The sequence below is a fragment of the Excalfactoria chinensis genome, chromosome 8, assembly GCF_039878825.1.
Source record: "Excalfactoria chinensis isolate bCotChi1 chromosome 8, bCotChi1.hap2, whole genome shotgun sequence".
NCBI lineage: Eukaryota > Metazoa > Chordata > Aves > Galliformes > Phasianidae > Excalfactoria > Excalfactoria chinensis.
This window is the reverse complement of record NC_092832.1, coordinates 18,317,973-18,341,509: the sequence shown is the minus strand read 5'-3', so window position 1 is coordinate 18,341,509 and position 23,537 is coordinate 18,317,973. Positions and strand designations below refer to the sequence as shown.

At 48.5% G+C, this 23,537-nt stretch overlaps 1 protein-coding gene across 8 annotated transcripts in view; it reads right to left on the bottom strand.

Moving 5' to 3' along the window:
• SZT2 (SZT2 subunit of KICSTOR complex) overlaps positions 1 to 23,537 on the bottom strand; it is a 52,983-nt gene that overhangs the window by 18,155 nt on the left and 11,291 nt on the right. For 5 of the 8 annotated variants that reach the window (XM_072342723.1, XM_072342720.1, XM_072342724.1 and 2 more), the window contains exons 10-49: positions 22,790 to 23,021; positions 21,956 to 22,085; positions 20,562 to 20,704; positions 19,762 to 19,914; positions 19,310 to 19,424; positions 17,258 to 17,463; positions 16,639 to 16,863; positions 16,212 to 16,290; positions 15,738 to 15,835; positions 15,302 to 15,470; positions 14,732 to 14,846; positions 13,535 to 13,648; positions 12,881 to 13,078; positions 12,650 to 12,762; positions 12,029 to 12,170; positions 11,343 to 11,507; positions 10,899 to 11,103; positions 10,647 to 10,759; positions 10,117 to 10,375; positions 8,568 to 8,733; positions 8,393 to 8,485; positions 8,134 to 8,215; positions 7,728 to 8,009; positions 7,373 to 7,511; positions 7,003 to 7,119; positions 6,821 to 6,884; positions 6,275 to 6,460; positions 5,866 to 6,204; positions 5,541 to 5,730; positions 5,077 to 5,151; positions 4,839 to 4,977; positions 4,512 to 4,629; positions 4,118 to 4,247; positions 3,877 to 4,029; positions 3,661 to 3,763; positions 3,152 to 3,269; positions 2,891 to 3,002; positions 2,332 to 2,450; positions 1,945 to 2,109; positions 1,241 to 1,325 (exon numbers count right to left, since the gene is read on the bottom strand). In XM_072342723.1, the coding sequence (XP_072198824.1) occupies positions 1,241 to 1,325; positions 1,945 to 2,109; positions 2,332 to 2,450; positions 2,891 to 3,002; positions 3,152 to 3,269; positions 3,661 to 3,763; positions 3,877 to 4,029; positions 4,118 to 4,247; positions 4,512 to 4,629; positions 4,839 to 4,977; positions 5,077 to 5,151; positions 5,541 to 5,730; positions 5,866 to 6,204; positions 6,275 to 6,460; positions 6,821 to 6,884; positions 7,003 to 7,119; positions 7,373 to 7,511; positions 7,728 to 8,009; positions 8,134 to 8,215; positions 8,393 to 8,485; positions 8,568 to 8,733; positions 10,117 to 10,375; positions 10,647 to 10,759; positions 10,899 to 11,103; positions 11,343 to 11,507; positions 12,029 to 12,170; positions 12,650 to 12,762; positions 12,881 to 13,078; positions 13,535 to 13,648; positions 14,732 to 14,846; positions 15,302 to 15,470; positions 15,738 to 15,835; positions 16,212 to 16,290; positions 16,639 to 16,863; positions 17,258 to 17,463; positions 19,310 to 19,424; positions 19,762 to 19,914; positions 20,562 to 20,704; positions 21,956 to 22,085; positions 22,790 to 23,021 (5,949 nt within the window). The remainder of the gene's footprint in view (positions 1 to 1,240; positions 1,326 to 1,944; positions 2,110 to 2,331; positions 2,451 to 2,890; positions 3,003 to 3,151; positions 3,270 to 3,660; positions 3,764 to 3,876; positions 4,030 to 4,117; positions 4,248 to 4,511; positions 4,630 to 4,838; positions 4,978 to 5,076; positions 5,152 to 5,540; positions 5,731 to 5,865; positions 6,205 to 6,274; positions 6,461 to 6,820; positions 6,885 to 7,002; positions 7,120 to 7,372; positions 7,512 to 7,727; positions 8,010 to 8,133; positions 8,216 to 8,392; positions 8,486 to 8,567; positions 8,734 to 10,116; positions 10,376 to 10,646; positions 10,760 to 10,898; positions 11,104 to 11,342; positions 11,508 to 12,028; positions 12,171 to 12,649; positions 12,763 to 12,880; positions 13,079 to 13,534; positions 13,649 to 14,731; positions 14,847 to 15,301; positions 15,471 to 15,737; positions 15,836 to 16,211; positions 16,291 to 16,638; positions 16,864 to 17,257; positions 17,464 to 19,309; positions 19,425 to 19,761; positions 19,915 to 20,561; positions 20,705 to 21,955; positions 22,086 to 22,789; positions 23,022 to 23,537) is intronic. The other 3 variants (XM_072342721.1, XM_072342728.1, XM_072342725.1) reach the window with 1 other exon arrangement.

The window sequence follows — 23,537 nt, the reverse complement described above, 5'->3', positions numbered from 1 at the left end:
ATGTACTTGCATTCACTCTGAGGAAAAGAAATTCTACAAGCACCACTTTACTTGAAGAAGATTGCAGGAGCTGCCTCATCTTGTAGATGCTCTGCACTAGCCTTTGACATGGCTCTACTCTCCCTGAGACGGACATAGGAACAACTCTTTATCCAGCAAAAAACAAAAGGAGAAATGTACAATTTCCTCAATAACAAAGGTAGTGGAGACTAGGATTCCCCTCAGCCTTACTCCCTCTGGAGCATCAGACAGGGCTCTCCTGCCTCATGCAGTTCCTTGCTGCAGCACAGCAGCTTGCTGGGATGGAGATGTCCATACAGTGACATTAGAAAGAGCAGATTTGCCCCATATGACAACTTCCTCTCTTTGAACAGAGAAAGGCATAAACTCATCTGCTTGACAGCAAGCCCCAGTACACAACCATTGGGAGGGTGATGATGCTACACTTGGAGCTTGAAACTATAATTGAAATGTCATGATCCCCATTCTCCTTAGGGATAAAGGCCATTCTGATCTGGGGGATGGGAAAGGTGTAGAACTTCAGAATTCACTGCTTGCAAGCAGGTTCTATTTGCTCATTTATCCAGGCAGCAAGAAAATGGTGCCTCAGCTAGACAGACATACACACACAAACACAGAGGAGTCAAAGCTGAAGCCACAGCACAAGGAAGACAAGAACAGCAGGGACCAGAGGGACCAGGGAGCCGCATGGGAAAGGAAACTAGGATAGTACTAGGAGCCAGAGGTGCTACCTTGGAAGTGGGAGAGTGGAAAGAGGTGCTGCACAAGGTCCGACATGGTACCTACACAACAGAAGAACATTCAGACGGTGCACGAGGGACACAGCAGGGCTCACGATGGCCAGCTGACAGACCACATGGCCTTGACACAACACGATGTGAAAGCCTGCTGCAGAACTAGCCCTATCCAATCCCTTTTCCAGCAGTCCACAGGTAAGAGCCAAGGGCATCTCCACAGCAGCTCCAATCTCAAGCTGCTTCATACAGCAACCTGCCAAGCTCCGTGGGAGCCTTTAACTTCATTCTACCCTATGTGTATGGTTGTGCAGTCTCTAAAGCAAACTCCTTGCACACTCCCCAGCTATAGGAGAAAAACACTGTCCTGACACTGGCCATCATCAGTCATTCAGAGCTCTTTAACATGGGAAGTGGCTCCCCAATGCACAGTCCCATACCCTGCTTCAAAAACAAACAAACAAAAAAAAGGTTGAGCACAGTACCTTTGCCACCAGTGCCTTGGCCTCCTGGTTTGTTGTATAGGTAAAGATCTTGGTCAGGGACACCACCACTGTGGCTGAAGTAGTGCTATGGAGAGCAAGGAAAAAAACATGACTGAGTCTGGAGAACTTGCCTTTACTAGAAGTAGAGGCCCAAGCATGTGCAGAGCTCATCTCCAGGCTTGTAGCAAACAGCTCAGTTCTATTTAAGAACACTCACCAACAGATTCAGCCACTGTTTGGCAGAAGGACCCTCTTAGAGCTTTATCCAGAGTTATAAGGCACTGTATATCTGGCCTCACCTTTTATCCTTATCAGTCACACTGAAGGAGTAGATAGCTGCTCCCACTTTTAACAACTCTGACGTTTCAGACCTTAGATCCTGGCCACACAAGGACCAAGGCTCAGCTTTCCAAGGAGGTCTCCTCCCACACTCCTGGGAGAAGACTATGAGCATGAACCCTGTAGCTGTTATTTTCCACAGAGCAGTGACCACTCCAGTAAAAGCAAGGCCTGTCCTTGCCCACACCAGGCCAACAGAAACAGCCCGCAGTCCTGAAAATACACCTCCGTGCTTGAGTATTCAGTGTTTGTTCCTTCCTACACAAGGCAGAGCTGAGAATGCAGCAGCTCAGCTGCCCCAGCAATAGCCCCCAAAAGCAGATGGAAGCTGAGCCAACTGCTGTCCCACTCACTGCCCTCCTAACCTTGAAGTGGTGCTCCACGTTGCTGTCTGTGTACTTCGGGGTGTGCAGGAAGATGAGCAAGTTCTGGCGCAGATAGTAGGCCACTGCCTGCAGCCAGGGCAGAGCAGAGGGTGGCAGTGTAAACTGCAGGACCTCTGTGGGTGGTGTCCCAGGGGGCTGGATGAACTGTAGAGAGAAAGTTTTAGAATTCAGCTGAAGCAAGCAGGATATTCTGGGGCCCCCCATTGACCGCAGCATAGGATAGATCTATGAATGCCACTGGAGCAAGGAATGGGATGCAACAGACTGCCTTATCCTTCCCTGCTGTGGGACAAGGGGAAGCTGGGATGGGTCAAAAAAGCACGTTATGGGCAACAGGATGAGCAGAACAGCTACTGAGGGAGGTACCTCCACATCAGCTGGGGTCAGTTTGCAGTTCCGGACCAGCATCACAGTGATGATATCCAGAGTGGCCTCATCCAGGCGCCTGCGTAGAACTTTCACCAGCTCATCCGTGATCTCAGGCCCTGACAGACAGACACAAGCAACTTTTTCACCTCATTTCATAAGGACCACAACCAATCACCTCCCTTTACCAGTCGAGAATGTACCACCCTCACATGCACTTCCCACAGGGAACACATCTTTCTTCACCAATAACTCACTCTGGAATCTTTTTCTATCTATTTTTACAGCCAAAGACCGCTACCACAGCAGGCAGAGACAACTACACTCCTGCACAGGGAAAGCTGGCATAAGCCACATGATCTGCAGGAGATTTAATCATGAACCATGGCTCCTTTCCTTGCGCTCCCGTCCACATGGAATGGATAGCAGATCTGGACTAAGAGAGGGCAGCTTGCACAAGAGGGAAACACTCTGCTCTTCAAGCAAAGAGGGCAAGGACTGGTGCTCCATTCCTCTGCTTTGTATCAGCATACTTGATGCCAGGCACTATAACACCTACCTGCTGGGGCAACACCATGGACCATCAGCTGGATGTGCCTGTCTACTTGTCCCACTGGGCGGGCAGAGTCCATACTGCGGCATGAGGCTGTGTCCAGAGAGGAACGAGAACCCTGGAAAAGCAAAAACAGCCACATGGAAGCAGCACCCACATGAATCGCAGATACAGTGCCACCCACTGCTGTCCCCATCCGTGTATATGCAATACAAATTTAACCCTACACAAAATCCCACATCTGCTCCCAGACTGCAGTAGACTCACCGTTAGATCCTCGGTGTAAATGGGTTCCTGGCTGCGTGTCAGTGCCAATGAGCGAGATCCTGGACTAATGCTGCTCTCTGCTTCCCATGCCTTCCCACTGTTGGTGGTTTCAGCCAGTCTGAATATAGGAGAAAGAAGCATCAGCCTCCATTGCCAAGAGTGACAGCATCATGCCTTCACAGAGGATCTACACCCTCCTTGCTCTCCTTTGAGAGATAACGGAGATAAGTTCTTATTATTAGTCCTGAGGATAAGTCCTTCTGGTACAGAGCTTGTGCAAAATTTGCTCTCTAGCTCTCTCAAAATAAATATCCTTTTTTCACATAGGTAAGGGCTCAGCACAGGGTGAGCAAGAGAGAACTGAACCATTAGAAATCAGACATTTGCTTCTTGGGTCACAGCATGGTTCCTGAGGCTGGGTAGACACTTTCAGCCCCAAAGAACACTCAGACTGGTGTAATGCATGTAGCAGGGCAGGGTCAGGCCAACATGTCAAGCCAACTTCTTACCGGAGGTAGAAAACAGATTTAGTGGCACGTTCTTGGTAGACAAACATATTCTTCCTGTTCACCACAGAGAAGGCGTTGAGCACCGAGCGAAGTGCCTGGATAGCTGTGGGCAAGGTGGGTTGTTAGCTATCCTACACACCCTTCTCTGCTGTGCCAATCCAGCCAGAAGCCAGACTCCTGACACACAAAATGAGGAGGAACCTGGGCTATACACACCTCGTGAGACCCCCATGTTGGGGCCCATCTTCAGGCGTGAATGTACGTGGATGAGTGTGCTCCACACTACATCACAAGCGAAGTGCCCTGGCATGAACTGCATTGTGGCGGCCAGGTAGTCCCGCGGCTGGTAGTTCTCTTCTACTGAGTAATCTAGAAAGAAGATAGCACATAGCTGGGGCCATGACACAGAAGTTGCTCTCTTCCCATTTGCTTGTGAGTAGGCAGCATTCATTCATACCGTCTGTTGGCATGACACGTTGCCTATAGTACGTATAGGGAGTTTCACTCTTCCAGATGTCCTCCTCGCTCTCTGCCACCAGCAATGAGTTGCATATGTGGCTGTCATGCAGGTCTTGCAGCAGTAAGCGCTGTAGCAGATTAGGAAAAAATAGGTTTTGTTGTTTGAGTAGCCCAGAGAAGATAGCAAAATAAAATAAAATAAAATAAAAAGGTGCTCAGGGCCAGACAGAGTCCCTTTTCTTTTGACCCCCAAGCTGAGACTCCACCTGCTGACCTAACCACCCAGGACCTGCTTTGAGATGGGCCAGACAAACTCTAGAGGTCCCTTCCCATCTAAGCCATCTAATGATTGGCAGCTCAACCCCTACCCTCTGCAGACTTTTTTTTTTTACCTGATTGACAACCCTGCAGATTTCACTGATCTTCTTTACCACCATCTGGTTGAGACTCTGGCACTCCCCTGGCTGCTCTTCTATTTCTGCTGATGCTGCCTTCTCCACACTCAGGCTGCTTTACAGGGAAGGGGAGAAAGGGATCAGCAGGACACCTGCACACTACTTGTCTCCGTGTGCATAAAGTGTGCACACGGTGGAGCAGGATGACAGCTTTCCTCATATTAAGCACAAGACAGGACAGGAAGCTGATCCAACCCACAGAGATGAGTGGCAATAAAGTATTGGTACATAGAAGCAGCGGTTAGATAGCCAGATCCTCCTTACCGTGAGTGGTAATAGACTTCCACTCGGTCCTGCTCAATTTTTATGATGAGCCAGAAATCAGGCATGAGGGGACATTTAGGTTCCTGGTCGCTCATTAATGCCTCATCATACTCTGAATCACTGCTCCCCCCATCGTAACCTGCAATGCATCCGCACATCAGGCCCAGGCAGCAGCCCCATACACCCCCATAGCACCTCACTGTACATTGCTGCTGCTGCTGCCAGCCCCAGCACTCACCCAGATGGTCAGAGTCCATGCTGCCCTGGCTGGACACAAGGCTCTGCACGCGGCTGGGACGCTGCTTGCTGGAGCCTGTAGAGAAGAGATGATCATGAAGGCAATTGCTAAGCCCCTTTGTACACTCCATGTGCTAAGAGAAATGCTGCACTACAAGTCACAGGCAGGCAGTACTGGGGAATGTACGGCTGGAAATGGACCTCATACAGTTACTAATGGAAATACCGGGAACTTCATTGAACGGGGATATCAGTGCACCCTTTACAATCAAACATCCCAGGTAACATTAAGCAGCACTGACAGTGCTGCAGCAAGGAAGAGAAAACTAGCAGTTCTGGGCACTGACTCTAGGGACAAGAATAAGTCACATTTCACATGCTGAAGCCAAAACTTCTGCTCGCCCCTCAACCCCCCAAAAGCTCCTGAGGCTGAGGTACCCTCCTGCCCACTTCTGCAGCTCCTACCTTCCCTACTCTGTGTTACAGAGTCAGCTAGGCTGGCTGCAGATGGTGTCACTAACGGTGATTTCTCACTGTTGCCCTTTTCAGAAGAGGAAGATGGCAGGGATTGTATGGTTGTCTCCAGGACTGCCTCCTCCAGGGAGTCATGGCCTGGTACTTTGCCTTGCTCGAGGCTCAGCGCTTCTCCTGTGACCTGCACACAAGCCAAAGTCACAAAAATAACCAGTAAAACAGACACCAAAACACCCCATCCTCCACCTTCATCCTTCTACTTCTAGCCACCAGAGTGTCCCACACTCTCCCACCAGCCCACCCCAGGGTTTCTCACCTCATCCTGAGCATGTCTGCCCCCACCTACAGGGTTTCCTGTGTCTGGCACAATGCGCATCTCACTCTCTGGCCACCCCCAGAGACCCTGAGATTCTTCTGGGAGGACACAGCTCACACGGTGCAGCTCAGAGCTCTCTGCCTCTGCTTCACTGCTCCCCTCTTGGCCTGCCTGGCCCAGGGCTGTCCTTGTGCTTCCTCCAGCTTGCTGTTGTGAGCATGGCTCCCCTGAAGGGTTTGGGGCTGCCCGCCTGGAGTGCATGCGACTGATGGAGATGTAGTGGTAGTCGCTGCCTTCTGCATTGATCACGTAGCCTGGAAGGGCCATTCTTCTGAACTCCTGCAACACAGGGAAGAATAAGCATCCCACTAGCTAAGGGTACGGCAATGCCTCAGGGCTCCCTCTTTACCTCCTTGAACTTCTCCAGAGAGTGCTCGGGTCCAAACACAAACTGGAGCAGCACCACCTCACTGTGGCAGCTGGGCCGGCCCTTGGAGTTGTAGATGTGAGTGGCCACCCTGTGCAGGATGGAGGTGTTGATGACCTGTGAGTGGCGCAGCGCGGACACGATCTCGTCATCCAGAAGCCAGCGAATCTGAGCAGAGCAGGGACACAGAGCACAACCAATGTGACTGCCCCAATTCTCACCCATGTCTCAACAGGCCCAGGATAGGTTTCACTCGTTGCCTACTTTCCTCACTTCCTTCTGACTGTACCTAAGAAAAGGATTCAGGAAGAAGTTTGTCTGTCCCACCCCAACCGCACCACAAGTTTTTTATGTTAATCTCACACTTCTGGGCAGCTCAAGGTCAATGACCTGTGTGATACAAGGCTTGAAAATCATCTCAAGTGACAAAGGCTATGGCCTAAAGCAGGCTACACAGTATGGAACAGCAAGTGTGTGCTGTGGCAAACTGCTCCAGATGGAAGCAAGAAGCAGGCAAGGCTGTCTTACCTCGTTCATTGTAGCTTCAATAGCCTGCCTGTGCACTCCAGGGAGGTTGGAAAGCGCAGGGTGCCTAGGAGAGAGGACAGTAAGAATCAGTCAGTCATTCTCATTCACGCAGACACCACAGTGCAGATCCTAGGCTGCAAAAGGAACTCATGATAGGGCTTGCAACAGCTGCAGAGCTATACCTCTCATCTCCTGTGGATGGGAGCCGGTCCAAGTTGTGCATGATATCCTCATCTGACCGGAAAGAGGATGGCTGACCCGGAGAGCGGGTGAAGGACACGCTGCTCTCTGAGGTGCATCTGCCAGAGGAGACAGAGCAGGTTGAGCATCAGCTTCTGAGCCAGAGAGGAGGAACAGACATTTTCCAGAGAAGGAAAAGTGATCCCTATGAAAGGTGAGCCTATCCTGGAAAAACATTCATTTTCTTCAGAGCTGTTGCACTCTTCACAAGGAAGACAATACCCAGTCTCAGCACAGGAAGGTGACCTGTGACCATCTTGTTGTGAAGGGCAGGCACAGGATGGGTAAGCAGCTGGGCCTCTCCCCACCTACCTGTTGTGGAGAATGTCTGCATTCACAACTTCTATCTCCAGGGGCAGGGTAAGCACAAAGATATCCAGAGTCACACAGAGGTCCCCCAGGTCAATGGTGGTCAAGCCCTGGCAGCTTTCCAGGCAGCCAAGAACTTCCCCTGAGGAGAGATCATGGACTAAGGGGGATCACACAACAAACAGCCCTGCTTACACACTTACACAGCCTGGTGGGAGACACAGAGACTGCAACAGCTAGCTGGACAAGCTTAAGAAGGACACCATCCTCTGATCCTTCCACAACTAAAGTAACAGCAAGTGAGAGACCTCACAAAAGTCTAACTGCCCTTTAACCTCACAGCAAGGCTTGTCCTTACCTAGACAAGTTGGAAGGGACTGCACGGGCATGGAGCTGTGCTGGCTACGCAGCTTCACAGAGCAAGTGAGGTGCACAAAGAGTGGGGGCATCTCCTGCTCCAGGAACTCTTGCTCATTTAGCGAGTCCCCTCCCAGCACGCTGAAGGAGTCATCATCCTGGTTCACTGTGTTGGAATCTGAGAGGGAATCTGTGTCTGGGAACTCGTGCTCCAGCTTCTCGCGGTATTCCACCTCCAGCTCTGGGTCACTCTCTGTGGCAATGCAGCACCCAGACACAGTTCCTGTTGACACAGGATCCCCATTAGCAAAGAGAGACCCCACCAGACACAGACAAGTTCTGATAGGCACTACCCACAGTGAGACGACATACTCCTCCTTCTTTGGGACAGAGCAAGAAAATTTTACCTTCTTCAGCTGCCAGTTCTGCTTCTGATACCTCCATGTCCTCACTGCCTTTCCTGTCTGCCTGATCCCGAGATGCCTCTTCCTGAAGGAGAGAAGCAAGGACAGATGCCAGAACTGTGCCAGGCAGTGAAGCAGGCTGTTGTGGTGGGCTCTCCAAGTATCTCCGTGAGTCTACCAGACCCAAATCTAAAACTGATAAGAAGCAAAGCTGCTTCTCTCCACAAGGTCTAAGTGTCTGCCAGGGCAGCACCATGCCTACCTCTTTCTTGGCTGACGGTGGGCAATAGAAGAAATAGTGGGGATTTGATGGCACTGGCTTGAAATGTAAACTTCCAATTTCCAGGAACTTTTCCTGAAAGAAAAATCCTGACCATGAAGCAGATATTCTACTCCACTGTCCTGTGGTAGACAAGCTAAACTTTCACATTCCTCACCTGGATGATTTTATGCAGATCAGGGTGTGCCTGGCAGGGTTGTCCGTTTTCCAGCAGTGAAAGGGGAAACTCTGAACAGCAACTGGTGCCCACACTGCTTTTTGGCTCCTCTGTGGGGCTAGCAACATTGTGAGAGTCCTGCTCACTGTAGTCTTCCATTTCCGCACTGACAGGTGGGCAGGTCAGACAGACAAATCAAGAAGCAGTAGTTATTACCTACCCTGCAAGCATCCCATCTCACAGCTCCCTACGACTTATCTGTGTAAACACGAGGCAACATGTAAGTCATCCAGTTTCCACCCCTATAGCCACAGAAACCTTCCTCCCCCCCACTAACTCAGATAAGCACTCAGACTGTCTGAAGCTGGGCCAGAGGCAGCTTAACCATACCAATCCTGTGGCTGGTTATTTGACACCATGCTATCCCCTCCCTGGGAAACAGAGACAAGCAGCTAAGTACAGGGAACCATCTGAATTGCCAAAACTCAGTCCAGGGTATTCCACAGCAAATCATACCATGCCAGCACCCCTAACATCCTGGCAGCACAGCGCAGTGAACAAAGCTCAGGTCCATGCCCACTCAGCAGATCTGGGACAGAATTAGTGCCTAGCACTTAAAGAATGCAATCTGAGGAGCAGGATAAAGGTCGGGCAAAGTACTCTCAGGTGCCTGAATTAGTAATAGAGGTGGCAGATCACAAACCACTCATCCTTCAGAAATGTTTATCGTAAACCACCAATCCCACCTCAGATTGTGTATCTTATAAACAAAGAAAAGTTCCTATAGTTTTTTTTGCGTGAAAGCTGCACTTGAGGAAGAAGTGATTTGATTTCCCAAACACTGAGCATTCTTCAAAAGCAGCCTCATCCTGCTGATTTACAGCATAAGTGGAAATAAGATTGAGGATTCCCAACAAATTCTAGTGCATCAATATCAAGGAACTGAGGATAATCAAGAGCAAACCATGGATGAAAAAGAAATCTACAGAGAGTATTTCTTTCTACAACAGACAGCACAGTAAGGCAGAATAATACAGTGCTTCTCCCTTTCCTTAAGATTCCAAAATCAACACAAACCTCAGAAACATCCTAGCAGGACAGAGTTTTATCATCCAGCGTACTCTTGTTCTGCAATAACATTTTCTCTGGTGATATTATTTCAAGTCTTTTAATTAAAGAAAGGGCACCTTATTCTTCAGAAAGAGATAAAGTGTGCTATCAGCCACCCTTTTCACCAGAATCAGCAGTAACCTCAGATGAGTCAGACAGCAGGAGATACATAATTTCTCTGGAAACAATACATTTAAGTGTTACCTGCAGACAAACTGTTCTACAGCCCAGATGGGACAGTTATGAGCTAAGGCTGGAAGAGACAGTCAAAGGATGCACCAGTGAGTATTAAAAAAGAGAAGGACCTGGTAGACACCATACCAGGTGTGAACCTCAATGGCTGTTAAAGCCTGCCCTACAACATCCTTCCTAGCAAGTAATAGAAAATTCTTGAAGAATGGTCTGTCTCGGCCCCATTTGAAGACAAGTAAGACCCTACCTTGATTCAGAGACCAAGACACCACGTTCTCTAGAGCTCTGCTCCTCTTCTTGCTCTATGCTGCCCACTTGGAAGCTGGCAGCCTTAGGTTGTGTATGGAAATGTTGGTGGCTCTCTCGGAAGGAGCGGACATGGCTGCACACTGTCAGCAGGAAGTTGGTGATATCAATCTCTTGAAGCAGCTCCTCACAGTAATCCATGGCTGTAAGAAGGTCTTGGGAGCTGATGCTGTGTGACTGCTGAAGGCTCTTAAACAGCCCTACAGATCAAACAGAGTATTTGAACACCTCAGTACAAAGATGCAAGGCTATAGGAATCAGGCAATAATCACACTCTAGGGAGCAAAGACCAGACTTCCATCAAGTCCCTAAACAGAGCTTTAGTCAATGCAACTATTGGAGGCAAGACTCAGTCAAGATGTCTAATGCTACATGTTAGCCTGGCTCGGTCATGCCCAAGAGACTTAGGGATCTGTCACCTCAAAGATGAGAGACAAGCCTCAAAAGAACTCCCATCACCCTGCTTCTCACCTTTTACATAGCACTGGTGGGAATGCTCCTGCAGCAGCGTGCAGTAACTCACCAACTCTTTATGCTTATGATCTAACCAAGCAGCAGCAGGAGGACGCTCCAGAGACTGGGACCTGGAAAGAAGGACACACACAGGAATTAGCTGCTGTAAGGTAGACAGGCAAAGCCAAGAGAAGGAGGCAAGGCTGGAACCGGCCTCGTCAGGGATGCTCCTCCACCCTCTCTCTAGAAACTATGTATGTTTGGTATTACCTGAAAAAGATGTCCCGGGGAGGACGATGTGTCCGTGGGTTGACAAGCTGCTCTCGTAGCAGCTCTAAAGAGCAGCTGTAAATATACATGGGGCAGCGAAATCGGCGACACTCGCCTAGCTCAGACTGTGAGTTCTGTCGGCAGAAGGAGATATGTACATCTCTCCGTGAGGGGCCACTCTGTTCTCCAGAGTCACGGCTCACTTCTGAAAAAGAAAGAATCCTGAGATAAAGGCTTTCAACACATTCCTCATTCCTTGCCTGAGAAATCACATCCCTCAGAGCAGCATCCACAGGCAGAAATTGATTTTACAGGCTTCTCCCCACCCAGCACACACGTTAGTACAATCTGCCTAACAGTAGGAATTAGAGCGCATGGGAAAAGCCAAGGAAAGGAAAGGCATTGCCCTAATTCAGTAGCCAGGTGCTGTCCTGAGAGCAGTACCATGCACTGGTGTTACACTGAGGGTAGGTAACGGCACTGCAGCATCCCCTTCTTCGGCCTCAGCCCTGTCCCGCTCTGTACAGACAGGTCGCAGAGTGCTCTCTCCAGACTGACTCTCATCTTTTGGAGGTTTGTCCAATCCACTAGACATCAGCTTCTGTACATCTGGAAGAAAACAAAACAAAATCCTCCTTCAATCCTGTGTCAACAGGTAACCCCTATTACATTCCCAAGGCAGAAGTTCCTGCTATCACTTCATGTGTGGGAACAGCGCTCCAGCTGAGCCTAGCAGCTTCAACCAGTAGCTCAGTGGAAGGCAGACCACAGTCCCAGTGCCAGAAGTAGGGACTCTCCTAAAGCATCCCACCAGCAGCCTTCTCACTTCATTTGTTAACAATCATCTCTGCTGGGGAAACATTCCAACAGCTACAGCAAGCAAATGTGCCATAGCCAGATTCCTGTCCTGAAAACAATGTGAGCAGCACACCATCCAAGAAGAAAACAGCAAGACATTTATTACTTTGCACCACTCTATTCCTGGCCTTACGGAGCAAAAAAGATTGGATTTAGATTCTGCTATTTAATCTCCCCTCCATCCCAGAAGAGCTGGTACTGTTTTTCTTGCTTTCTTGAGGAGGTGGTTGGAACTGCTGCCACCTTTCCCTCACCACAAAAGGGGGTCTCACCTGAGAATGTGGCTGGCAGGAAGGTCAGGAACAAATGCTGTGGACTGACCAGCTTTGCATAGCACCGCCACTGTGGGGGAAAAGGCCCCGTAGTGTCACTCAAGGTCACATCATCCTCAGGAAGCTCTGTATTGCAGAGGCTCTGAGGAAAGAGCAGAAGCTTGCTAAGTTCACAGCACATGGCACAGCCTATCCCAGGGCAAGTAGCAACCATACAGAGCAAGTTCCTCCACGACTACAGGTTGGCACAGAATTGAAATAACCCTGGCAAATACAGCATTCTCAAAGCAGCCTGACTCCAGGAAATACAGGAGATGCTTAGTCAGCTTTGCTGGGGCTGTTTCTGGCCTCCAGGCAATGATTGCCCATGATTTCTGAGCTCTTTGCAGCACAGCATCCATGCTGCTCTAACAGGCTAAGCCCATAGTGAGTGCAACTGCCCACGCATCTACTGGATTCCTGCCCAACCTCAGTCACAGGCTACAGCTTAAACTGCTGCCAACTGTGGGAAAACACCATCCTTTCAGTCTGTTCTCAGCTCTTATGTGCTCTCCTGCTCTTCAGCAGCTGCTAGCTTACCCCCAGTGAGGGCTCAGGAGAGGGCCAGCAGCTCAGCAGTACCTGCAGAGTACTTGTGGAGCCAGTCATATCCCTGGTGCCATTGCTGCCAGCATGATGATAGGATGCAGAGGTGTCCTGCTGCTCCAGGGTCCCAGAGGCTTTTGAGGTTTCTTCTGGAATGGAGAAGAGAAACCAACCTGAGGAACGCCAGCTGAGGATAACACTTGAAAGCAAGGCTCCCTGAGACACTCCAGCTGCCAGCATCCCTGCTGCAGTGCTCCTGGACCTTACCTCGGATCACAGGGAGAGTGAAGGGTGGTTGATGACCATCACGATCCCGTTGGAGAACCTGCTCCATGAAGGCCACGTGATCAGTATCAGCCATGGGGATCTCCCGATCACTGAGGTCATGCTGCAGGCAGCCATGGAAGAGGTTTAGTAGCATTTCATTGGGCACAAACGAAGAGTCCTTGGTCACCTCCTCATTCTCTGCTCCAAAACAGAACCATGGCAGCTTCAGAGACAGTTTCTCCACAGCCACCACCTGCCAAGCTCCCCGAGGACAGTCCTTTCCAAAGTGACATTTCTACACAGCCAGAAACTTCCCTTAGAACCTCTGAAAGGCTGATGCAACATGAGCTACTGTGCACTGACTCTCCTTACTAACATAACTGGTCTGGAGATGTTAGGGATAAAGACAAAAAAAATCACCAAACAAAACATCTAGATTTGAGACTTATAAAAGCAACTCTTCCAAAACTATCATCACAAGAATGGCAATACATCTGCACAGCCCTGGGGCTGCAGAACTGGGAATGGCACTGAGCTACTCAGAGACATGGTAGTTCCCCCCCACCTCCTTCCCAGGGAGACAAGCACAAGTAGCATGGAGCACAGAGTTGCCAAAGGAGGACCAGAGGAGGCAGGCAGTGAAGAGGCACTTACCTTTTGTCAGCATTAGGAAGAACATTTCAACCTGTTGACACCTGGGCAGCAGCTTCATGAGGTTGAACTGGAAAGGGATCTCATGCACTCTGAAACCAACCCCCATGTCTGGATCTGCAAGAATTGGGAATATGACATTCCTGATGGCACCACAAAGCCCTTTCACCAGATCACATGGACATATATGGTGCCAGCCCTAAATGAAACATATGAGCACAAGTGATATGGCACAGCAATAATGCTCCATCTCCCTCTACTTATCTACAGGTAGTTACAAAGGGAAGACTAAGATGAAAATCAAAGACTGCTGGAGACTGCAGCAGGTTGTGAGCTACCTACAGGGAAGAACCTTGCTGTTGGAGTCCCCTGACACTTTCATTCAAGGATGGAGGGGAACCCGTGAGGCTCTACACAGCCCAGGCTGCTTGCAGCACAGCCAGGCACACAGCTGCCAGGGGACAAGAGCTGCACATCAAAGTCACAGGAGAAACCGCTGGAAATCAGCAGCCATGCTGAGAGACAGAGGCAACCTATGTTAGCGGAGCTGTCAGGAACAAGGACACCCTTGCTCTTGGGAGAGATCTCCCATTTGGCAGGCTTCCCACATCCCTTCACACACTTCCTGTCCTCTTCCTCAGGAAAGAATCTCTGTTCTCCATGCCCCGTTTTCCTGGCCCTCTCCTGCTCCCACAGGACCAGTGAAATGATCCGGCATTTGGGTTGGCTCCCTGAAACTCACACAACACTGTGCTATTCGCCGTAATGCAAGCAAATAAAAGATCAAGGATGAAGTGAACTACTGACAAGAAGCTTAGGTAGTAGCAATGTTAAGTCTAGACATTTCAGAAAAGCTTTAAAGCAAAAAATCATTGCCTGGAAAGGGTGAACTTCCCCCCACACTGCTGGAGTTCTCAATGAACTCTGAAGACCAGAAGGGCACAATCCTACCCAAAAGGAAGAGGACAAACCAGACCTCCCGAGTTCCCTGTTCAAGCAGAGCCTCCCCAGTCCAGGCAGAAAAATCACAGGGCCTTTTTTTTTGGCCTTCCCAGAATGAAGCCATCTCCATGACAGCTTTGAACAAGTTCAACAAAGTGATCTAGAGCCAAAGTCTAGAAAGTCATTGTCAAAAATACCTGCTCAGTCTTCTAGAAGCCTCTAACATCGCTCAATAAACCGGGACATAAATGAGCTCACCTTCAGTAGCTTTGGTGTCTGAAGGAGGACAGACCCAGTCCTTGTTTTGGCACAGTTGGCTGATGTATTCAAATGTCAGCATGGTGGAAATGCATGCAAGGTCCCGTGGGTAGAGCTGTAATAAGCAATCAAAGCTCAGCTGTGTGAAGCAAAATTGCTAGTCCCTCATGCAGCAGAGAACAGTTTTAAGTTGAGGAGAAGAAACACCCACAGCCCTGTCCCTTTCACTCTTACTCGTTGCTATCTCCTTCTGCCTTGTTCAGGTGGTGCACTGACAGTGCTGCCTGCAAGCCTGCTCTGGCCTAGCTCATTCCCCTTTAATGGAACAGCTCTTAACAAAATAACATGTATTCTGCCACATATCCCAAAGCAACATTGCATCCGCTGCCCTGCAACCTAGGAGCCCAGTTCTTCCTTTGGAAATCTCAGCTTCCTCTGTTACTAGCACTCCTATTTCTTCTGGCTCCCAGTAACTCATCCCACAGTACTGGGGTACACTTGCAACAAACCCCTCTCCCTCTAAAAAAATAAAAAAAAAGGGCCCATGCCCTCCCCTTTTCAGGGACTTACCGCTTTAGGTATTTTCTGGTAGGGCAAGCCATGGAGGTGCTTCCAGTTCTCAGCAGTACTGTGAACATGGCCGCTCTGTGGCTCTACCCAGCATTCAGTGACCAGGTTCAGTTCTGTGTCCACCTCAATGGCCTCTACCTCTGTATCATTGTCATCATCTGTGGAGAAGCTGGAAGAAAGACACAGAGTAAGTTCTATGAGACAGAACAGAGCCAGAAGCCTACTGCAGCTCCTCTCTGAGCTGAGAGAGCAGTCACACAGACTGCAGGTCTGCAGGCAAAGCCCCACCTAACTGGTGAGCTATCTGTGGCAGCTGGGTGTTTGTGCTAGATTATAGGATGGCCTTCTTGCTCTCCACACTACCCACAAAGGTTGAGCCTGGAGTCATGTCCCCCACTACTGTCAGCCCTCCCCAGGAGCAGGGCCATGGCCTCACCTGTCCTTGGTGGAGGTAGAATGTGGGGGGAAGAGGATGTACTGGACAACACAGGTGTGCTTCTCCCTGCTGCTGCTGCTGCCACTTGAGCCATCAATCTGGAGGGGAGACACAGCATAAGCTTGGCTAGCAGCAACAGCACACACCTACCCAGTGCCCATCACACAGCACAGCCCCATCCATCAGCTCTGCTTGTGGTGGTGGAGAGAGGGAGACTGCATCAGCCCCAGGAATTCCTCCAGAATAGCCTGTTCCTGCCAGCAAAGCAGATCTCTAATTGGAGATAAAAAGCAGGACCCAGCCCATACAATGGTTTACTTCAGAGGAGGTTGTATACAGGGAGACTTACCACAAGGTTACACACTACAAGTGAGTGGGAAGATGAATCACACCCACCTAACCACCACAGGAAAGTGAATCTACCTTGGAAGAAGCAACAAAGGGTTGTTTCCTCAGCGTGGCCTCCAGGCTCACCTGTATGGGCAGCTCCAGCACCATATTGATAATTCCATCCCCACTGGATGCAAAGTGGAAGCCCTCTGACAGACGGACCCTGGCAACAGAGAGGTAGTAAACATGGAGGATTTCTCCATCTGTACCACAAGAATTAACTGAACCCCTCACTCCATTACATCTCCCTTTCCAAGGCAGGGAATTGCATGCAGAGAATGGGGAGGAGTGCACTTTGCACAGGGCATCCTGAGTGAAGACCTACACACTCCAGGCACAGTAACACCACTTGCCCTTTAGCATGTGTTCCAGGACACTCTTTTTCCTCAATTGCAGCTGGGTGAAACACTGGTGCAAATAACTTTGGAAACTGTGAGTAAAATTCTCTGCCTGAGATCTGCACCCCTAGAACTAACCAGACAAAGCACCTCCATTAAGGTGCACAACTTACTCTGTGAGTGTGGAAAGGAGCTGGGCTACTGCTGTGATGGGCACAGCTGGTGCCAGCCCTGACTGGACACTCCATATCCAACGCTGGTGATAGAAGTAGCGGGACAGTGAGGCCAGGGTGGATGAGGCAGTACGATTGGCCACCATTGTGAGTGGGCCAGACACTGGAGGATGTTCCAGGTTGAGAATGAAGGGAGCTCGATAGTCAGAAGGCAGCTTCTCATATCTAGGAGAAGGTAAAAGTGTGTTTGTTGAGATGGAAAGGATGCTCTGTTCAGGACCAGAACTGCCTGGATTCACAGCATACTTGCTGGGCCTGGGACAGAGCCCTCCAGAAGCAGAACATGTCTAGCTCAGCACAGAATTCCCTGACAGTGATAACTCAACTTAATTCTGCATCACATTTGATAAGATTAATAAATGTGCCTGCCCAGCAAAAGCCCCCACTGGCAGTCACAGCCCTTCAGACTACATCCACCATTCCTAGCCCTGTAGCCCAAACCATCCCAACCAAGCACAGGCATCATAGTTTCTCACTCTGCCACAGACAGCACCACCCACGGACCCTTCCACCTCCCAGAAAATGCAATCACACTGCCTGCTTGGGTTCCCTTCACTACCTGATAAGCAGCTTCTCCAAGGGTTTGTGCAGCACGACAAGGCAGGGTCTGTCTGAGAGGGCAGACTGGACCCCAGCCACAGGTGGAGACTTGGAGGGAGAGCTACTACCCAACATTTTCCTCTTTGCTTTTGGAGTTGCCTCCTTGCTCTGGACCCTGTGAGGAAAGCGCAACTGCAGTATTCGGTCCCGTAACTCCTCCACAATCTGTCATGGCAAAAGCAAAAGGTAAACACAATCACCTTTGTTTGGAGACATAACCTGCACAAGACACTTCCAGAGCAATCCTGAATACACAGATAAGGAAGACCTTATGTGGCTCTTAGGTCCACATTTAAACAACTACACTAAATACTTTCAAAAGCAAGAGAAAGGTCAAAACAGCCTAAGGATGGTTTCAAGGCTGGAGAAATCACCTTCCATAACTCTAATCAAAACACAAATTAATTGCATGCCAACTTCTCCACAAAAACAATTTAAGTATCCACATTCATTTCTCCTCCCTTCCACAGCCTGTGAGTAATGTAAACTACTACATGTAAGATGGACAGACTGCTTCCATAGCTTATATGCTCCCCCTCCACAGCTTTCATGTGTCAAACCTCTATTGCAAAAGATTTTCAGAGCTAAAGCTATTTTTAGGTTAGATTATTTTTTCAATATACTTTCAAGATAATTTCCTGATTACTTTTCTTTTTCATCTTGTTTTTAACAGCTCTGAATATTTTTCTACCCTTACATAGTTCAGAATCACAGAATGGTAGAGGTTAAAAGGGACCTTCCCCCTTAAATTAAGTGGGCTACATTCTTCTGCCATTGTCCATACTGAGTAGCTAGTCAGTCCTCTGGTAGGCAAGAAAAAGAAATGAAAATAATAATGATTGGGCATTATACCATTTATGATTTACAGCTCCTGATGCAATGACCTGGAGCTTGCCCAGAGCTTCAGGGTATGATGCCATGTCTGTCCCACACCTTCTTCACAAGGCAGGTGTTAACTCATACTTGCCAGGAGGAACTCCTTTAGGAAACTTGTCACTTACAATCAAAGCCCAAAGCTTGGATCTCCTAATGACACAAGGGTGTTTGAGTGCCAGAGCACTGTATTATCTAGGACAGTCATCTCAGAAAGTGATGGCCCTTCTGTATGTCAGCTTTCGAGTGAGAACAGTCTGAGAAGGAGCTCAATGAGACAAACCAAAACCTTCCATGAAGATGAAAGACCAACATTTAATGATAGACCTCTTGTTTATAACGAAGTGTTCACACATTAATAGCATGTTTCTCATACTTACTGCTCTACCTAGGAACACTTAGACTTGTCTCTGCCATTACGGCTGGAGAAACAGTCTGCACAGTGACCTCACCTTCTGAATCTGACTGGGGAAACCCCCTTCTTTGTTCTAATAACAAACAAGTTATTAAAATAAATAATAATAAAAAAAAAATACACACACACACACACACACACATATATATAAAAGACTTGCATGTCTCTAAAGCATTTTCTGTGTTATTTTTTTCCCCCCACTCCTGTTTTGGTCGTGCAGGGAATTGTTTGCATTTCATCTCTAACCCCTCCTTGCCCTGATTATACAACATACATACGCAACTCACCACCTACTGAAGCAGATAGCCTAGGGAACACATAGTACATCCATCTTAGAGGTCTTTACAGATGAGTCAGACAAATATCTGCTGTTATTGACAGACAGTATTGATTGGGTTTTGGTCACAAGAATAGTCTAGATAACCTTTAAGTCATTTCAAGGCCCACAGTTCTATCATGCATTGGAAAGATCTCTCATATGACCAGCTATTCTACTGATATTCATGTTTTTGGGTTTAGATCTTTCACAGACGAGCTTTCTGTCACAGAAAACTTTGTCTAAACTGTCCCTTTCTGTTACAGTAAACTCACAACAATTTAAGCTTTAATATAACAGTTATTAGAGGATACTTGCCTACAGTGTTGCCTGCGATCTATCCACCACTTCCACATCCAGAACTATTTGCTTGGTTCTACCCATGGAAGCAGTCAGCCAGCTCTCACCTTGTTCCTGGCCTGTGCAGGTGTGCCAATGGGGAAGCCCAGGCGGAGAACCATGCAGGGAGCTTTGGAGATGATCCGCACCACATAAAATGAGGATGGAGTAGGATCCTCAGAGCTAGGGAGGATGGATTAACACAGTTGTTCTGTCATGTCAGACCAAGTGTAGGCCTGTTCGCCAGTGCTCAGCAGCCTACGTAACATGGCAGCAACTCATTTAAGTCCTAGCATGCAGAACCACCCTCAGCCTTCAGCTACCTTCCCTCTCCCTCTAGTCTGTGCCTGGAATACAGTGGAAGCAATTCAGAATATACAAGGTTTTGTATCTGCTTATATGCTCTTATCCTCTCCCCCAGACACCTGCTCCCAGCCCACTGCAGCATCCTGGTCTAACAGGATCTATGGCCTGGCCATGTGCCCCCTTTTCCACATGGAACCACCTCAGAGACACTCACCTATGCATCAGTTTGACATACGAGTAGCCCTCCACCAGCACAAAGCTGCTCCAGTCCCGCAGCAGGGAGGTAAGAGCAGAATGAGAGATGCGGCACTGGATGGTGCTGTAACGACCATTGTTGCCTGGTGTGTGCAGGTGCTTGGGCACAGGCCTGCAGAATATGACAGATAGATATTTTAAAACCACAGTTTCTCATCTCTTCCCCAATGCTTAGAGACCCTTAGCTACACTCATTCCAACAGCACATAAGCCTTCCCCCCACACAGCTGCTCTTATCCAAATATGTCCTATGTCCATGCCTGTAAGTGAGAGCCATGCACCCTGAGCCACAGGGACTCCACTCTCCAGCTTGCAGAGAGCACACTTGTATATCCCTAATGTACTTCATGCAATATATGGCTATTGTTCTTGCAACTCTAGAACTAGAACCACCCTCAGGAAATCAATGCTTTTGGGGCAGGTGTTTTCCAGCAGCAAACAAAAACCTGTAGTTAATGGATAGTCCATATCTGCTGCATTCAGGAAATCCAGACCCAAGGAGGACTTGAAAAATAACTTGTGCTCTTGAGAACAACCTCCCTCTTGACACAAGCTGACTTCCCCACCACAGTCCCTCAACCCTTGGCCATCCATCAGCTCCAGCCAGCAGAGTCCTCTCCATGGCCATAGGGGCCTGCAAAACAGCTGCAGCTGGACTGAACTGAAATGAAGTTTCCACAGCGTCTGGAAGAACCAACACTGTGCTTCCCCTGACTGGACTACACAGCGCACCCAAGTTCAGCCCTGCCAGTTACGTACGTGTCATGCTCCAGAAGGAGAACAATACGATGCATGTGCAGCCACCTCTGCCAGAAGTTAGCATCCATGGAAAGAATAGGCTTCCAGTAGGAGGCAAACTGGGAATGGCTCGAGTCAGACCCACTGTGCTGCAGGGAAAGCACCTGAGAAAATGACAGAGAGGACTGGTAAGAAGGCAATGTTCAGCAAGAAACTGTGTGCTTCTACCCAGAGAGCACAGGAATTTCTCTAGTTGCTGAGCTGTTTACACCTAGAAAGCCACGCACATGCCTAGCTTTCAGAAAATGCTTCCCAGCATAACGACTGTGTTCATATTAAAACAAGCAGTACAATGCAAGCAAAAATAAATCAGGTTGATGAAATGTCAAGTTAATTGGGAATTTAACTACACAGCATCAAGTAATTTAACTACAGAAAAGATGGCACGTGTAATGACGTCTTCTCTGCTTGAGAGGAGAGTACTTGGCTTGTGTCAGCATAGCAATTAAACACCAAGATAACTTGCGTGAGAATGCAAATGCAAATAGGATACCAGAAAACAAAGTATCAGCACTGGGCAACTCTAGCACGTTCGTATGGTAACACTGCGATTCAACCAACTATACCAGTACTGCTGGCACTGAAATAAAGTGGCAGTTTGCCACAAGATGGGACGCTCCAAATATACTATGGGATGTATGTTCATACATAGAACAATGTACTGCATAAACCAAAGGGAGCAAAGGGCTTAAGCAACAAAATTTAGATTTAAATTTATTTTCTCCTAACTCTGATATCTGCTATTCATCATCTTCTGCCAAAGCCAAGGACACTGATGGCAAGAAGCAGGCAAGTGTGTCAGCACTCAGTGAGTTTGAATTTCACAGTGGAAACTGTTAGTTCATCTTTTGTTTAGTTTCTGCTGCGCAGATAACAAATATGCCTCTTTCACATGAGTGCTCAGAGCAATGAGCCTGTTAAATAAAAGCCATTTAACAGATCCTATCTTCCCCTGATGGTACTGAGCTACAACACCAGGGCACAAGGCTGCAATCAGCAATTCACATATGAGGTATCCACTGAAAAATCACAGCAGAAGCATCCTAGCCTCCCCATCAGTCTCAAACATCATATTGCTACAAGAGAAGGCTTTGCAGCATGCTTAGGAGATTTTCTGTGAGGCTCAGACTCATAGCTGCAGCAATAAAGACACAGCGCTACGTCTCATGGGGGAAGAAGCATGTGATTGGATGCTCACAGGCACTGCACGTAAAATCTGTTACTGACCAGGACAAAGAGCAAAAGATGAAGACTGAGAGCTATAGAAAGTCTTGAATGCTTATTAGGACTCAGCTTTGCCTGGTGCAATACAAGGGCACCTGTCCCATGCTAAGCAGGACAGAAAAGGGACATACCGGAGTGGTTGAGCCTGGGGGAATATAGAAAAGGGGCACTCCATTCTTGGTGCTCTCAGGAATGGTGAAGTGTTCTGGCACTGTGTCAAAAGACTGCAGATGAACCAACATCTGATCTGTCTGGTTGATGCTGGAAGAGAAGAGGCGGTTAACCACAAAAGCCCATGTTTTCCCTTTCAATGCCCCAGTCACTCTGTGCCTGCACACACAGCACTCCCTGGGTTTTTGGGAGCCTACGTGCATCAGTGCAGCTTTCTACAGTCAGACTGGGATTCAATGCCTGTCTACAAAGAGAATGACAGGGAATTCAAGTGTAACAAAAAGACAGATGAACAAAGCTGGGAAAGAAGGGTAAGGACAAGAATCTGCAGAGTAGTGGTGAGTAGCGGTCACCCTAGACAGGGAACGGTTATAACCCACAAGCCCCTGAAGCCTCAGAGACACGAGATGCTTTCTTAGCATGACTGTGCAGCAGTTACTGCATAGGAGCCTGCTGTACTACTAGCCGTGATAGCAAGGCAATGCTGCAGGAACACATCACCTCCATGGGATGGCAGTCTGAGAGCTGAGGTTTGCATTGCAGGACTGCGACGCACACAGGAAGCAATCAATACCTTAATCATGAGGCAACCTCACAGACCAGGTCACAGGCTAGTCTGAGACTTTGCTTGGCCAGAAGGCAAATTCATTGCCAGTTGTGCCTTTTCCTTGTAAGTACATTCTTTTGAGACCCTGAGTTGGGAAGGCTGCCTGCATAACCCATGCCCCAGTATATCAAGGAAGTGATTTCTTAGCTATGTTGGACTCAGAACTACTGGGGGAGGTCCAGCTCACCTTTGCAAGGTGTTCCAGAAGCGCCGGATAACTGTTGTGCGGTACAGACTGGTGATAGGTTTCCTCATGGTGCAACTGATGTCGTGCAAGATGTCATAGCTCCCCTCCATCGTCACCTCCACCCACGTGCTGCGCTTTGATGGGTCCAGGGGCCAAGGTGTCACAGCTAAGTACTCTATCCTCATGTTATGCTTCCAAAGCAGCACCAGTTTCACTTCCAGCTGAGATCCACCTGCATGAGAGCAAAGTAATCATTTCAAGTATTCTGCAAATATCTGAGCTGTTATCTCTAGCCAGGGACTCCAAGTTACACTGAGATTGTTTGATCACTATGAGGAAGACAAAGCAATCTAACTGCCTGCCTGCTCTAATCATAGACACAGAGAATATCTTGAGTCGGAAGGGATCCACAAGGATAACAGAGTCCAACTCCAGCTGAAGTCATCCTCCCTTCCTTCCAACAGAGGGAAGCTTTGTTTGCACTGCAGCACTTGGTGAACAATCCTTTAAATGTAAATATAGCATTCAAATTAGAGAAACCAACTGAAACTTGGGGAAGGTGCTGACATTTACAATGGGTTACCGTCTTTGTAGCCTCAGGTTTGTCCCCAAGATAACTTTTTGCTTTGCACAGATAAGCAAGGACTTTAGGCTACAAAGCTTTCTTGTGAACTGTTTTGCAGTTAATCTACCCCAACTGCAGAAACATGGACATTTAGTTAGACACAACAGGGCTCGATCAAGAAGA